The sequence below is a fragment of the Nerophis ophidion genome, linkage group LG15 (genome assembly GCF_033978795.1).
Source record: "Nerophis ophidion isolate RoL-2023_Sa linkage group LG15, RoL_Noph_v1.0, whole genome shotgun sequence".
Classification (NCBI taxonomy): Eukaryota; Metazoa; Chordata; class Actinopteri; order Syngnathiformes; family Syngnathidae; genus Nerophis; species Nerophis ophidion.
Window position 1 is genome coordinate 4,669,496 of NC_084625.1, and position 17,500 is coordinate 4,686,995.

The 17,500-nt window shown below is 36.1% G+C and overlaps 1 protein-coding gene across 1 annotated transcript in view; it reads right to left on the bottom strand.

Annotated features, from left to right (window-relative positions):
• The window catches only part of map3k22 (mitogen-activated protein kinase kinase kinase 22), a 128,158-nt gene that overhangs the window by 57,763 nt on the left and 52,895 nt on the right, over positions 1-17,500 (bottom strand). Inside the window, exon 5 of the mRNA XM_061921267.1 lies at positions 17,294-17,331. Within this exon, the coding sequence (XP_061777251.1) occupies positions 17,294-17,331 (38 nt within the window). The remainder of the gene's footprint in view (positions 1-17,293; positions 17,332-17,500) is intronic.

Here is a 17,500-nt window from a genome sequence, read left to right on the forward strand (position 1 = left end):
TCCTCTGTAAATTCCCCAAAAAGTTCACCGTGGAGTTATTGAGTCTGTTTAGGTGATTGGAGAGCTAGCTTGCGCAACTAGTTGGTCCATGAACATGATTACTGTTTTGTTTGATCATCCGTTTTACTGCCCTTTTACAGACACCGTTTGGAAACAAATACCGTATTTCCTTGAATTGTATGCGCCTGCCTAGAATTACTGCCGGCTTAGCTTAGCATTACCGCTGGCTCAGGATTAACCCCGGGTCAAACTCATTTCGCACAATATTATTTTCATTAGCGCATGTCTAGGATTTCCGCCAGATCAAACTTGTTTCGCAAAATAATTAGCATATGCCTGGAATTTCCACAGGGTCAAACTCGTCACGTCACGAGTGACACGTCACCTGTCATCATTTTCAAAATGGAGGAGGCTGATTTCAATCATTTGAAATCGCATAAAGGGAAGAAGATTAAGAGCTGTTCAGTAGGATTTAAGGTCCAAGCTACTGAATATGCTAAAAAGAACAGTAAGCAGCTATGTTTTATTAATATACCGTAGCTGCGTGTGTCAAATATGAGTCATTAAATGACTCCCGCCTCCTGGTGGTAGAGGGCGCTAGTGATCCTTCTTGCGACTACTCGGCTGCAAAAGAAGTGACAACAAGCGATCGTTTACTTTTTCCTCTAGCTTGCACTTTTATGGAGGATTACATATCTAAAATAAAACAGTTTTCTAAACTGGACTTTCAATCGAAGCAGGAGGTAATAAAGGAAGATCTCCATCGAGACAGAGAGACTTTTAAAACTGAAGAAAGATAAGGAAGACTTCTATAAACAAGTTATCGATGCTTTTGATCAGAAGGAGCTGCGCATGGACTTCATTTATAAGTAAAGGTAAGACCATAATAAAGTTTTTTTTAATTAAAAGTCCTTACATCACACTCAAATTTATAAGCGCAAGTCTAAATTTACCGCATGCCTTTGGTAAGCTCCGGAGTGAGAAGAGGTTTTAAAATAATTAGTGCCCCGGCGGCAATTCAAGGAAATACGTAAGTTATATAAATAAACCTCTACAGAGTATTTCATACGGTAAATTTCGCTACTTTTTCCCTACGCTTTAAACCCTGCGGCTTATAAAACGGAGCAACCAACCTATGGATTTTTCTTCGCTGGCGGCTACGATTAAAATAATATAATTGAAAAAAACAAGCAAAAACACAAAGAGGTTGTTTTATTGTGTGTGCTATGGCGCCATCTGTTGGACGAGATTCTTCATCGGTCACTCCAAGCGACGTAAAACGGCAAATCGGTTATGTGTGTATTGCGTTTTTCCACCTTCAAGGTACTTCAAGGCGCTAACCACGACCCATCCGGAGCAAGGGGGAAGTGTCTTGATCAAGGAGACAACGACCGTGACTAGAATGGCCGAAACTGTGCTATTGACTGTACTTTGACTTTGTTTTGATCCCACAATTGTACGTCGTAAAAGAGAAGAAGCAAATAATATTTAAGGGTCATTTTATGATTATTGTCGAGCGTTAAACACTTCCTTATGGGCTCTATTTACATTTTCACACTTTGCACTATTTTCTTACACTTTATGAAGCATTCCTTACATATTCCTTATTTTTAAGAGCTTATTGTTAAGTGTTCAATGTGATTTTACTATTTTGTTGACATTTTTTGAGTGTTTTCCATGCTTGTGTTGACATTTACGTTCTGCCTTGATAGCTGAGGGGTTATTCTCAGAGTAAGGTTACATCCATCCATCCATTTTCTACCGCTTGTCAGTGTTCAATGTGATTTTACAATTTTGTTGACATTTTTTGAGTGTTTTCCATGCTTGTGTTGACATTTCCTCTCTGCCTTGATAGCTGAGGAGTTATTCTCAGAGTAAGGTTACATCCATCCATCCATTTTCTACCGCTTGTCAGTGTTCAATGTGATTTTATTATTTTGTTGACATTTTTTTAAGTGTTTTCCATGCTTGTGTTGACATTTACGTTCTGACTTGATAGCTGAGGGGTTATTCTCAGAGTAAGGTTACATCCATCCATCCATTTTCTACCGCTTGTCAGTGTTCAATGTGATTTTACTATTTTGTTGACATTTTTTTAAGTGTTTTCCATGCTTGTGTTGACATTTACGTTCTGCCTTGATAGCTGAGGGGTTATTCTCAGAGTAAGGTTACATCCATCCATCCATTTTCTACCGCTTGTCGGTGTTCAATGTGATTTTACTATTTTGTTGACATTTTTGGAGTGTTTTCCATGCTTGTGTTGACATTTCCTTTCTGCCTTGATAGCTGAGGGGTTATTCTCAGAGTAAGGTTACATCCATCCATCCATCCATTTTCTACCGCTTGTCAGTGTTCAATGTGATTTTACTATTTTGTTGACATTTTTTGAGTATTTTCCATGCTTGTGTTGACATTTCCTGTCTGCCTTGATAGCTGAGGAGTATATTCTTAGAGTAAGGTTACATCCACCCATTTTCTACCGCTTGTCCCTTTCGGGGTCGCGGGTGGTGGGTGCTGGAGCCTATCTCAACTGCATTCGGGCGGAAGGCAGGGTACACCCTGGACAAGTCGCCACCTCACCGCAGGGAGTAAGGCTACATTTCAAATAAATAATATTATTCTGCCTGCTCCTTATTTTCCATAGGTCAAAAAAATTGCAATAATTATCAATATCGACCGATATATTAATAAAATTTAAACAATTACTGCATAAAAAAACAGGGCAAAATAATGTTACACAGCAGTCATTTCCTAACACTAAACCTGCAGAAAATAGCTCTAAGGTTTCTACATTTTCACACGTTGCACTATTTTCTTACACTTTATGAAGCATTTCTTACATATTCCTTAATTTTAAGAGCTAATATTGTTAAGTGTTCAATGTGATTTTACTATTTTGTTGACATTTTTTTAAGTGTTTTCCATGCTTGTGTTGACATTTCCTTTCTGCATTGATAGCCGAGGGGTTATTCTCAGAGTAAGTTTACATCCATCCATCCATCCATTTTCTACCGCTTGTCCCTTGGAGCCTATCTCATCTGCATTCGGGCGGAAGGCAGTGTACACCCTGGACAAGTCGCCACCTCATCGCAGGGAGTAAGGCTACATTTCAAATAAATAATATTAATCTGCCTGCTCCTTATTTTCCACAGATCAAAAAAATTGCAATAATTATCAATATCGACCGATATATTAATAAAATTTAAACAATTACTGCATAAAAAAACAGGGCAAAATAATGTTACACAGCAGTCATTTCCTGCCACTAAACCTGCAGAAAATAGCTCTCAGGTTTCTACATTTTCACACTTTGCACTATTTTCTTACACTTTATGAAGCATTTCTTACATATTCCTTCATTTTTAAGATCTTATTGTTAAGTGTTCAATGTGATTTTACTATTTTGTTGACATTTTTTTAAGTGTTTTCCATGCTTGTGTTGACATTTCCTTTCTGCCTTGATAGCTGAGGGGTTATTCTCAGAGTAAGGTCACATCCATCCATTTTCTACCGCTTGTCCCTTGGAGCCTATCTCATCTGCATTCAGGCGGAAGGCAGTGTACACCCTGGACAAGTCGCCACCTCATCGCAGGGAGTAAGGCTACATTTCAAATAAATAATATTATTCTGCCTGCTCCTTATTTTCCATAGGTCAAAAAAATTGCAATAATTATCAATATCGACCGATATATTAATAAAATTAAACAATTACTGCATAAAAAAACAGGGCAAAATAATGTTACACAGCAGTCATTTCCTGCCACTAAACCTGCAGAAAATAGCTCTCAGGTTTCTACATTTTCACACTTTGCACTATTTTCTTACACTTTATGAAGCATTTCTTACATATTCCTTCATTTTAAGAGCTATTATTGTTAAGTGTTCAATGTGATTTTACTATTTTGTTGACATTGTTTGAGTGTTTTCCATGCTTGTGTTGACATTTCCGTTCTGCCTTGATAGCTGAGGGGTTATTCTCAGAGTAAGATCACATCCATCCATTTTCTACCGCTTGTCCCTTGGAGCCTATCTCATCTGCATTTGGGCGGAAGGCAGCGTACACCCTGGACAAGTCGCCACCTCATCGCAGGGAGTAAGGCTACATTTCAAATAAATAATATTATTCTGCCTGCTCCTTATTTTCCATAGGTCATAAAAATGTCAGCAATTCACAAAATCGACGGATATATTAATAATATATAAATAATAGCAGCACAACAAAAAGTCCTTTCCATAGTTAAATAAAAATAACAGGGCAAATAATTTATTTCCTGCCACTAAACCTGCAGAAAATAGTTCACACTTTGCACTCATTTCTTAAACTTTATCAAGCATTTCTTACATATGCCGTAATTTTTAAGATCTTATTGTTAATTGTTCAATGGGATTTTACTATTTTGTTGACATTCTTTACCTGATTCCTCTCTGCCTTGACAGCTGAGGGGTTATAATCACAGGAAGTTACATTTCGAATAAATCATATTATTCTCCAGCTCCTTATTTTCCATATATCATAAAAAAGTCAATAATTATCAATATCGTCGATTTATTAATAATATTTAAACAATTACTGCACAACAAAAAATAATTTCCATCTTTAAATAGGAATAACAGGGCAAAACAATGTTACACAGACATAAGAAAATAGTTCTCAGGTTTCTCTGTTTACATTTTCACAATATTTTCTTACAGTTTATGAAGCATTTCTTACATATTACTTCATTTTTAAGAGTTTTTTTAAGTGTTCAATGTGATTTTACTATTTTGTTGACATTGAGTGTTTACCTGATTCCTTTCTGCATTGATAGCTGAGGGCTTATAATCACAGGAAGCTAAATTTCAAATAAATAATACTGTTCTCCTATTCCTTATTTTCCATAGGTCATAAAAATGTCAACAATTATCAATATCGACCGATATATTGATAATATTTAATATACAAAATATCCTTTCCATAGTTAAATAACAACAAGGCAAATTAATGTTACACAGACGTTACTTCCTGCCGCTATAAAATAGTTCCCATGTTTCCCTATGTTTACATTTTCACACTTTGCACTATTTTCTTACACTTTATAAAGCATTTCTTACATATTCCTTCATTTTAACAGCTTATTGTTAAGTGATCAATTTGATTTTGCTAATTGTTGACATTGTTTCCATAGTTAAATACGAATAACAGGGCAAAATAATGTTACACAGACGTTATTTCCTGCCACTAAACATGCATAAAATAGTTCCATTTTCACACTTTGCACTATTTTCTTACACTTTATGAAGCATTTCTTATATATTCCTTCATTTTAAGAGCTTATTTTTAAGTGTTCAGTGTGATTTTACTATTTTGTTGAGTGTTTTCCATGCTTATGTTGACATTTCCTTTCTGCCTTAAATTAATAGCTGAGAGATTATAATCACAGGAAGTTACATTTTAAAGAAATAATACAATTTTATTTAAGACTCTTCTTAAAAGCCATTTTTATTCACTGGCTTTTAACACAGCATGAGACTTTTAAACTGTTTTAACTTTTTTTAACTGTTTTTAACCGCTTTATATCCAACAAATTGTTCTTTGGGTAATTTGTATTTGCTTTTCAATGTGTATTTTATGTTTTAAATGTTATTTTTAGTCGGTCCTTTGCCTCGATTTCTCTATTGTGTACAGCCCTTTGTTCTTCAACTGTGGTTGTTTTTAAAGGACTTTACAAATAAAGTTGGTATGGTATTATCCTGCTCCTTATTTTCCATAAGTCAAAAAAATGTCAATTAACAATATCTACCAATATATTAATAAAATGTAAACAATTACTGCATTAAAAAAAAATCATTTCCGTAGTTAAATAAGAATAACAGGGCAAAATAATGTTACACAGACGTTATTTCCTGCCACTAAACATGCATAAAATAGTTCCATTTTCACACTTTGCACTATTTTCTTATACTTTATGAAGCATTTCTTACATATTCCTTCATTTTAAGAGCTTATTTTTAAGTGTTCAGTGTGATTTTACTATTTTGTTGAGTGTTTTCCATGCTTATGTTGACATTTCCTTTCTGCCTTAAGTTAATAGCTGAGAGATTATAATCACAGGAAGTTACATTTCAAGTAAATAATACAATTCTATTTAAGACCCTTCTTAAAAGCCATTTTTATTCACTGGCTTTTAACCCAGCATGAGACTTTTAAACTGTTTTTAACTTTTTTTTAACTGTTTTTAACTGCTTTATATCTAACACATTGTTCTTTGGGTAATTTGTATTTGCTTTTCAATGTCTATTTTATGTTTTAAATATTATTTTCAGTCGGTCCTTTGCCTCGATTTCTCTATGGTGTACAGCCTTTTGTTCTTCAACTGTGGTTGCTTTTAAAGGACTTTATAAATACAGTTGGTATGGTATTATCCTGCTCCTTATTTTCCATAGGTCAAAAAAATGTCAATTAACAATATCGACCTATATATTGATAAAATGTAAACAATTACTGCATTACAAAAAATCCTTTCCATAGTTAAATAAGAATAACAGGGCAAAATAATGTTACACAGACAATATTTCCTGCCACTAAACATGCATAAAATAGTTCCATTTTCACACTTTGCACTATTTTCTTACACTTTATGAAGCATTTCTTACATATTCCTTCATTTTAAGAGCTTATTTTTAAGTGTTCAGTGTGATTTTACTATTTTGTTGAGTGTTTTCCATGCTTATGTTGACATTTCCTTTCTGCCTTAAGTTGATAGCTGAGGGATTATAATCACAGGAAGTTACATTTCAAGTAAATAATACTATTCTATTTAAGACCCTTCTTAAAAGCCATTTTTATTCACTGGCTTTTAACCCAGCATGAGACTTTTAAACTGTTTTTAACTTTTTTTAACTGTTTTTAACTGCTTTATATCTAACAAATTGTTCTTTGGGTCATTTGTATTTGCTTTTTCAATGTGTATTTTATGTTTTAAATGTTATTTTTAGTCGGTCCTTTTCCTCGATTTCTTTATGGTGTACAGCCCTTTGTTCTTCAACTGTGGTTGTTTTTAAAGGACTTTATAAATAAAGTTGGTATGGTATTCTCCTGCTCCTTATTTTACATAGGTCATAAAAATCTCAACAATGATCAATTTTGACCGATATATTGATAATATTTAAACAATTACTGCATTACAAAAAATCCTTTCCGTAGTTAAATAAGAATAACAGGGCAAAATAATGTTACACAGACGTTATTTCCTGCCACTAAACATGCATAAAATAGTTCCATTTTCACACTTTGCACTATTGTCTTACACTTTATGAAGCATTTCTTACATATTCCTTCATTTTAAGAGCTTATTTTTAAGTGTTCAGTGTGATTTTACTATTTTGTTGAGTGTTTTCCATGCTTATGTTGACATTTCCTTTCTGCCTTAAGTTGATAGCTGAGAGATTATAATCACAGGAAGTTACATTTCAAGTAAATAATACTATTTTATTCAAGACTCTTCTTAAAAGCCATTTTTATTCACTGGCTTTTAACCCAGCATGAGACTTTTAAACTGTTTTTAACTTTTTTTAACTGTTTTTAACTGCTTTATATCTAACAAATTGTTCTTTGGGTCATTTGTATTTGCTTTTTCAATGTGTATTTTATGTTTTAAATGTTATTTTTAGTCGGTCCTTTTCCTCGATTTCTTTATGGTGTACAGTCCTGTGTTCTTCAACTGTGGTTGTTTTTAAAGGACTTTACAAATAAAGTTGGTATGGTATTCTCCTGCTCCTTATTTTACATAGGTCATAAAAATCTCAACAATGATCAATTTTGACCGATATATTGATAATATTTAAACAATTACTGCATTACAAAAAATCCTTTCCGTAGTTAAATAAGAATAACAGGGCAAAATAATGTTACACAGACGTTATTTCCTGCCACTAAACATGCATAAAATAGTTCCATTTTCACACTTTGCACTATTGTCTTACACTTTATGAAGCATTTCTTACATATTCCTTCATTTTAAGAGCTTATTTTTAAGTGTTCAGTGTGATTTTACTATTTTGTTGAGTGTTTTCCATGCTTATGTTGACATTTCCTTTCTGCCTTAATTTGATAGCTGAGAGATTATAATCACAGGAAGTTACATTTCAAGTAAATAATACTATTTTATTCAAGACTCTTCTTAAAAGCCATTTTTATTCACTGGCTTTTAACACAGCATGAGACTTTTAAACTGTTTTTAACTTTTTTTAACTGTTTTTAACTGCTTTATATCTAACAAATTGTTCTTTGGGTAATTTGTATTTGCTTTTTCAATGTGTATTTTATGTTTTAAATGTTATTTTTAGTCAGTCCTTGGTCTCTATTTCTTTATGGTGTACAGCCTTTTGTTCTTCAACTGTGGTTGTTTTTAAAGGACTTTACAAATAAAGTTGGTATGGTATTCTCCTGCTCCTTATTTTCCATAGGTCATAAAAATCTCAACAATGATCAATATCGACCGATATATTGATAATATTTAAACTATTACTGTATTACAAAAAATACTTTCCATAGTTAAATACGAATAACAGGACAAAATAATGTTACACAGACAATATTTCCTGCCACTAAACATGCATAAAATAGTTCCATTTTCACACTTTGCACTATTTTCTTATACTTTATGAAGCATTTCTTACATATTCCTTCATTTTAAGAGCTTATTTTTAAGCGTTCAGTGTGATTTTACTATTTTGTTGAGTGTTTTCCATGCTTATGTTGACATTTCCTTTCTGCCTTGATATCTGAGAGATTATAATCACAGGAAGTTACATTTCAAGTAAATAATACTATTGTATTTAAGACCCTTCTTAAAAGCCATTTTTATTGACTGGCTTTTAACCCAGCATGAGACTTTTAAACTGTTTTTAACTTTTTTTAACTGTTTTTAACTGCTTTATTTCTAACAAATTGTTCTTTGGGTAATTTGTATTTGCTTTTCAATGTGTATTTTATGTTTTAAATGTTATTTTTAGTCGGTCCTTTGCCTCGATTTCTTTATGGTGTACAGCCTTTTGTTCTTCAACTGTGGTTGTTTTTAAAGGACTTTACAAATAAAGTTGGTATGGTATTATCCTGCTCCTTATTTTCCATAGGTCATAAAAATCTCAACAATTATCAATTTTGACCGATATATCGATAATATTTAAACAATTACTGCATTACAAAAAATCCTTTCCGTAGTTAAATAAGAATAACAGGGCAAAATAATGTTACACAGACGTTATTTCCTGCCACTAAACACGCATAAAATAGTTCCATTTTCACACTTTGCACTATTTTCTTATACTTTATGAAGCATTTCTTACATATTCCTTCATTTTAAGAGCTTATTTTTAAGTGTTCAGTGGGATTTTACTATTTTGTTGAGTGTTTTCCATGCTTATGTTGACATTTCCTTTCTGCCTTAAGTTAATAGCTGAGAGATTATAATCACAGGAAGTTACATTTCAAGTAAATAATACTATTCTATTTAAGACCCTTCTTAAAAGCCATTTTTATTCACTGGCTTTTAACCCAGCATGAGACTTTTAAACTGTTTTTAACTTTTTTTAACTGTTTTTAACTGCTTTATATCTAACAAATTGTTCTTTGGGTCATTTGTATTTGCTTTTTCAATGTGTATTTTATGTTTTAAATGTTATTTTTAGTCGGTCCTTTGCCTCGATTTCTTTATGGTGTACAGCCCTTTGTTCTTCAACTGTGGTTGTTTTTAAAGGACTTTACAAATAAAGTTGGTATGGTATTCTCCTGTTCCTTATTTTCCATAGGTCATAAAAATCTCAACAATTATCAATATCGACCGATATATTGATAATATTTAAACAATTACTGCATTACAAAAAAATCCTTTCCATAGTTAAATAAGAATAACAGGGCAAAATAATGTTATACAGACAATATTTCCTGCCACTAAACATGCATAAAATAGTTCAATTTTCACACTTTGCACTATTTTCTTATACTTTATGAAGCCTTTCTTACATATTCCTTCATTTTAAGATCTTATTTTTAAGTGTTCAGTGTGATTTTACTATTTTGTTGAGTGTTTTCCATGCTTATGTTGACATTTCCTTTCTGCCTTAAGTTGATAGCTGAGAGATTATAATCACAGGAAGTTACATTTCAAAGAAATAATACTATTTTATTTAAGACTCTTCTTAAAAGCCAGTTTTATTCACTGGCTTTTAACACAGCATGAGACTTTTAAACGGTTTTTAACTTTTTTTAACTGTTTTTAACTGCTTTATATCAAACAAATTGTTCTTTGGGTAATTTGTATTTGCTTTTCAATGTCTATTTTATGTTTTAAATATTATTTTCAGTCGGTCCTTGGCCTCTATTTCTTTATGGTGTACAGCCCTGTGTTCTTCAACTGTGGTTGTTTTTAAAGGACTTTATAAATACAGTTGGTATGGTATTCTCCTGCTCCTTATTTTCCATAGGTCAAAAAAATGTCAATTAACAATATCGACCAATATATTAATAAAATGTAAACAATTACTGCATTACAAAAAATCATTTCCATAGTTAAATAAGAATAACAGGGCAAAATAATGTTACACAGACAATATTTCCTGCCACTAAACATGCATAAAATAGTTCCATTTTCACACTTTGCACTATTTTCTTATACTTTATGAAGCATTTCTTACATATTCCTTCATTTTAAGAGCTTATTTTTAAGCGTTCAGTGTGATTTTACTATTTTGTTGAGTGTTTTCCATGCTTATGTTGACATTTCCTTTCTGCCTTAAGTTAATAGCTGAGAGATTATAATCACAGGAAGTTACATTTCAAGTAAATAATAATATTCTAGTTAAGACGCTTCTTAAAAAACATTTTTATTCACTGGCTTTTAACACAGCATGAGACTTTTAAACTGTTTTTAACTTTTTTTTAACTGTTTTTAACTGCTTTATATCTAACAAATTGTTCTTTGGGTAATTTGTATTTGCTTTTTCAATGTGTATTTTATGTTTTAAATGTTATTTTTAGTCGGTCCTTGGTCTCTATTTCTTTATGGTGTACAGCCTTTTGTTCTTCAACTGTGGTTGTTTTTAAAGGACTTTACAAATAAAGTTGGTATGGTATTCTCCTGCTCCTTATTTTCCATAGGTCAAAAAAATGTCAATTAACAATATCGACCTATATATTAATAAAATGTAAACAATTACTGCATTACAAAAAATCCTTTCCGTAGTTAAATAAGAATAACAGGGCAAAATAATGTTACACAGACAATATTTCCTGCCACTAAACATGCATAAAATAGTTCCATTTTCATACTTTGCACTATTTTCTTATACTTTATGAAGCATTTCTTACATATTCCTTCATTTAAGAGCTTAAGGAGTTTGGAATTCGGCACCTCGTGGATTTACTGCGAGCCTAACTTGTAAAGACGGCAGCGGGGGAGTTAAGAGCGGAGCTGTTGTCACGGCGACAGCGAAGACAAGACCCGTATCGAGGAATATCCCATGACGCCACAATACAAATTAAGTGAAGCAGTGTACTTTTAAATGGACGTCTTTATTGAAGCGCGTTCGGAAGTCTTAATTATTTAAAATCAGTGCGCAACAACAGAATTTAAATATAAGACGCTGCTTTTTTCCCCACGCTTTGAACCCTGCATCTTAGAAAAACGGTGCAGCTAATGATTCCAAACTATGGCAAGTCGTAATGTCCGAAAACAGAACAGAGACGAAGCGGAAGAACGAAGAAGAGGCATGGGCGACCACGAGTAAGAGGAATAAGTATGCTTGCAAGTTCCAAAATGATTGGGAGAAAAAAATAAATCATTTCATCCAGGACAGCTCGAAGGGGAAGAGATATGCTGCCTGCAAATTCACTCTTTCATGACCGGATTATTCATATATATATATATATATATTAAGGATGCACCGAAATGAAAATTTGTGGCTGAAGCCGAATAAAACTTAAACGCTTGGCCGGAGGCCGAATACCGAATAATAAATGCAGTTTTTCACCATTTTTTTTACATTGCATAAATAGCCTAGAATAAATATTTAGACATGTTTTTCAAATAGGGCTTCACGGTGGCAGAGGGGTTAGTGCGTCTGCCTCACAATACGAAGTTCCTGCAGTCCTGGGTTCGAATCCAGGCTCGGGATCTTTCTGTGTGGAGTTTGCATGTTCTCCCCGTGACTGCGTGGGTTCCCTCCAGGTACTCCGGCTTCCTCCCACTTCCAAAGACATGCACCTGGGGATAGGTTGATTGGCAACACTAAATTGGCCCTAGTGTGTGAATGTTGTCTGTCTATCTGTGTGGGCCCTGCGATGAGGTGGCGACTTGTCCAGGGTGTACCCCGCCTTCCGCCCGATTGTAGCTGAGATAGGCGCCAGCGCCCCCCGCGACCCCGAAAGGGAATAAGCGGTAGAAAATGGATGGATGGATGGATGTTTTTCAAATAAGGTATTTTTTTATTGAATATTGACATTTTTTCAATATTCCAGTAGCCTTTGCTTTTCAAAAAAAGCACAAAGTTTTTCATTTATATTAGGCCTTCAAACAAAACATGCATTCCAAAAAAAAAAAAAAAGTGCATTTAAGTGGATAAAGCGGTAGAAAATGGATAGACGGGTACTTGCTGGTTTCGTTCATTGAAAAGGCACTCCACACGTATCTCTTATGTGTGACTGCCATCTACTTGTCACACTTATAATTGCACTGTGTCCCAAATAAATTGAGTCACTCAAATTGTCAGGCGCACCGTTGACTTTTTGAGTTCTAGGTGCGCCTTCCAGTTGGACAAATTGCGACCCCCAAAAGGGACAAGCGGTAGAAAATGGATAGACGGGTACTTGCTGGTTTCGTTCATTGAAAAGGCACTCCACACGTATCTCTTATGTGTGACTGCCATCTACTGGTCACACCTATCATTGCAGTGTGTCCCAAATAAAATGAGTCAGTCAAATTGTCAGGCGCACCGTTGACTTTTTGAGTTCTCGGTGCGCCTTCCAGTTGGACAAATTGCGACCCCCAAAAGGGACAAGCGGTAGAAAATGGATAGACGGGTACTTGCTGGTTTCGTTCATTGAAAAGGCACTCCACACGTATCTCTTATGTGTGACTGCCATCTACTGGTCACACCTATCATTGCACTGTGTCCCAAATAAAATGAGTCACTCAAATTGTCAGGCGCACCGTTGACTTTTTGAGTTTTAGGTGCGCCTTCCAGTTGGACAAATTGCGACCCCCAAAAGGGACAAGCGGTAGAAAATGGATAGACGGGTACTTGCTGGTTTCGTTCATTGAAAAGGCACTCCACACGTATCTCTTATGTGTGACTGCCATCTACTGGTCGCACCTATCATTGCACTGTGTCCCAAATAAAATGAGTCAATCAAATTGTCAGGCGCACCGTTGACTTTTTGAGTTTTAGGTGCGCCTTCCAGTTGGACAAATTGCGACCCCCAAAAGGGACAAGCGGTAGAAAATGGATAGACGGGTACTTTCTGGTTTCGTTCATTGAAAAGGCACTCCACACGTATCTCTTATGTGTGACTGCCATCTACTGGTCACACCTATCATTGCAGTGTGTCCCAAATAAAATGAGTCACTCAAATTGTCAGGCGCACCGTTGACTTTTTGAGTTTTAGGTGCGTCTTCCAGTTGGACAAATTGCGACCCCCAAAAGGGACAAGCGGTAGAAAATGGATAGACGGGTACTTGCTGGTTTCGTTCATTGAAAAGGCACTCCACACGTATCTCTTATGTGTGACTGCCATCTACTGGTCACACCTATCATTGCACTGTGTCCCAAATAAAATGAGTCACTCAAATTGTCAGGCGCACCGTTGACTTTTTGAGTTTTAGGTGCGCCTTCCAGTTGGACAAATTGCGACCCGCAAAAGGGACAAGCGGTAGAAAATGGATAGATGGGTACTTGCTGGTTTCGTTCATTGAAAAGGCACTCCACACGTATCTCTTATGTGTGACTGCCATCTACTGGTCACACCTATCATTGCAGTGTGTCCCAAATAAAATGAGTCAGTCAAATTGTCAGGCGCACTGTTGACTTTTTGAGTTCTAGGTGCGCCTTCTAGTTGGACAAATTGCAACCCCCAAAAGGGACAAACGGTAGAAAATGGATAGACGGGTACTTGCTGGTTTCGTTCATTGAAAAGGCACTCCACACGTATCTCTTATGTGTGACTGCCATCTACTGGTCACACCTGTCATTGCACTGTGTCCCAAATAAAATGAGTCACTCAAATTGTCAGGCGCACCGTTGACTTTTTGAGTTTTAGGTGTGCCTTCCAGTTGGACAAATTGCGACCCCCAAAAGGGACAAGCGGTAGGAAATGGATAGACGGGTACTTTCTGGTTTCGTTCATTGAAAAGGGACTCCACACATATCTCTTATGTGTGACTGCCATCTACTGGTCACACCTATCATTGCAGTGTGTCCCAAATAAAATGAGTCAATCAAATTGTCAGGCGCACCGTTGACTTTTTGAGTTTTAGGTGCGCCTTCCAGATGGACAAATTGCGACCCAGAAAAGGGACAAGCGGTAGAAAATGGATAGACGGGTACTTGCTGGTTTCGTTCATTGAAAAGGCACTCCACACGTATCTCTTATGTGTGACTGCCATCTACTGGTCACACCCATCATTGCACTGTGTCCCAAATAAAATGAGTCACTCAAATTGTCAGGCGCATCGTTGACTTTTTGAGTTTTAGGTGCGCCTTCCAGTTGGACAAATTGCGACCCCCAAAAGGGACAAGCGGTAGAAAATGGATAGACGGGTACTTTCTGGTTTCGTTCATTGAAAAGGCACTCCACATGTATCTCTTATGTGTGACTGCCATCTACTGGTCACACCTATCATTGCACTGTGTCCCAAATAAAATGAGTCACTCAAATTGTCAGGCGCACCGTTGACTCTTTGAGTTTTAGGTGCGCCTTCCAGTTGGACAAATTGCGACCCCCAAAAGGGACAAGCGGTAGAAAATGGATAGACGGGTACTTGCTGGTTTCGTTCATTGAAAAGGCACTCTACACGTATCTCTTATGTGTGACTGCCATCTACTGGTCGCACCTGTCATTGCACTGTGTCCCAAATAAAATGAGTCAGTCAAATTGTCAGGTGCACCGTTGACTTTTTGAGTTCTAGGTGCGCCTTCTAGTTGGACAAATTGCGACCCCCGAAAAGGGACAAGCGGTAGAAAATGGATAGACGGGTACTTGCTGGTTTCGTTCATTGAAAAGGCACTCCACACGTATCTCTTATGTGTGACTGCCATCTACTGGTCACACCTGTCATTGCACTGTGTCCCAAATAAAATTAGTCACTCAAATTGTCAGGCGCAACGTTGACTTTTTGAGTTCTAGGTGCGCCTTCCAGTTGGACAAATTGCAACCCCCAAAAGGGACAAGCGGTAGGAAATGGATAGAAGGGTACTTTCTGGTTTCGTTCATTGAAAAGGCACTCCACACGTATCTCTTATGTGTGACTGCCATCTACTGGTCACACCTATCATTGCAGTGTGTCCCAAATAAAATGAGTCAATCAAATTGTCAGGCGCATCGTTGACTTTTTGAGTTTTAGGTGCGCCTTCCTGTTGGACAAATTGCGACCCCCAAAAGGGACAAACGGTAGAAAATGGATAGACGGGTACTTGCTGGTTTCGTTCATTGAAAAGGCACTCCACACGTATCTCTTATGTGTGACTGCCATCTACTTGTCACACTTATAATTGCATTGTGTCCCAAATAAATTGAGTCAATCAAATTGTCAGGCGCACCGTTGACTTTTTGAGTTCTAGGTGCGCCTTCCAGTTGGACAAATTGCGACCCCCAAAAGGGACAAGCGGTAGAAAATGGATAGACGGGTACTTGCTGGTTTCGTTCATTGAAAAGGCACTCCACACGTATCTCTTATGTGTGACTGCCATCTACTGGTCACACCTATCATTGCACTGTGTCCCAAATAAAATGAGTCAGTCAAATTGTCAGGCGCACCGTTGACTTTTTGAGTTCTAGGTGCGCCTTCCAGTTGGACAAATTGTGACCCCCAAAAGGGACAAGCGGGAGAAAATGGATAGACGGGTACTTTCTGGTTTCGTTCATTGAAAAGGCACTCCACACGTATCTCTTATGTGTGACTGCCATCTACTGGTCACACCTATCATTGCAGTGTGTCCCAAATAAAATGAGTCACTCAAATTGTCAGGCGCACCGTTGACTTTTTGAGTTTTAGGTGCGCCTTCCAGTTGGACAAATTGCGACCCCCAAAAGGGACAAGCGGTAGAAAATGGATGGATGGATGGCAGGGTTTTCCCGCAGCGTTTTGTTGTTAAGGCGGCCGACTAAACTAAAGGCCTAGAAAATAAATGAATAAATAAATAATTTTAAAATACATATATTTTTTTGTCCTGTAAATTAATTATGATGAGTTGTCAGCGTGTGTCCCCAATTTTAACTCTTTTTCAAACGCTTAATGCAAACGTTTATTTACAGTGAGTCATTAATTTGAGATTAGTCATTATTTTGTCTTAGTGAGTCAATATTTACTAAGTCAAAAAAATGACACATTAAATTATTATCATCATTATTTTGTCTTAGTGAGTCAATATTTACTAAGTCAAAAAAATGACAAATTCAATTATTAGCATCATTATTTTGTCTTAGTAAGTCAATATTTACTAAGTCAAAATAAAGACACATTAAATTATTATCATCATTATTTTGTCTTAGTAAGTCAATATTTACTAAGTCAAAATAAAGACACATTACATTATTATCATCATTATTTTGTCTTAATAAGTCAATATTTACTAAGTAAAATAATGACATACTTAGTATCTCGGGTAACTAGGACTGTTTTGTTTTTAATTTACGGAAACAATATCGACATATATATAAAGTATATTGCCACTCAGCATACGGAGCGGAAAAAAGCCAAAAATTGTTGTGTTCTTCATGCGACGAAGCCGGCCTACTTCATTACAGTCTGTAGTCTTTTGCCCCCCCAGACTGTGGTGAGATGGGGTCGTGATGGTGTCGACAGGCCAAACTAAACTGCTCCTTACACCCACCCAAGCCCTTCCCCGTCAGTCCGCCTGTCCGGGCGGCGCCCCCTTTCCCCCTGGATTGACACCACCGTAACTAAAAAAATTCTGGGGGAACACTGGATGGTGTGGAGGTATCGTGTGACTTCCTCTCACACCAAACAAAAGCGCTGCCAAAATGAAGAGTTGAAGCGGTGATGAAGGAGGAAATAAAAAAATAGTTAAAAAAACTTACCGTTTTTCTCTCTCATGCTCCAACTTGACTCTCAAGTCCTGTTGAAGACAAACAACAACACCAGCGTTACGAAACGTTTTTATTGGTAAGCGCTGTTAATTGTCCGAGGGTCGATATATGAACCTTTGACCCCCGCCGAGTAAAAGTGTGCTTGGGTGCGCCGCAAAGATAAAGTGTCTATTTTTAGACGCATCACCCGAAGGTGCA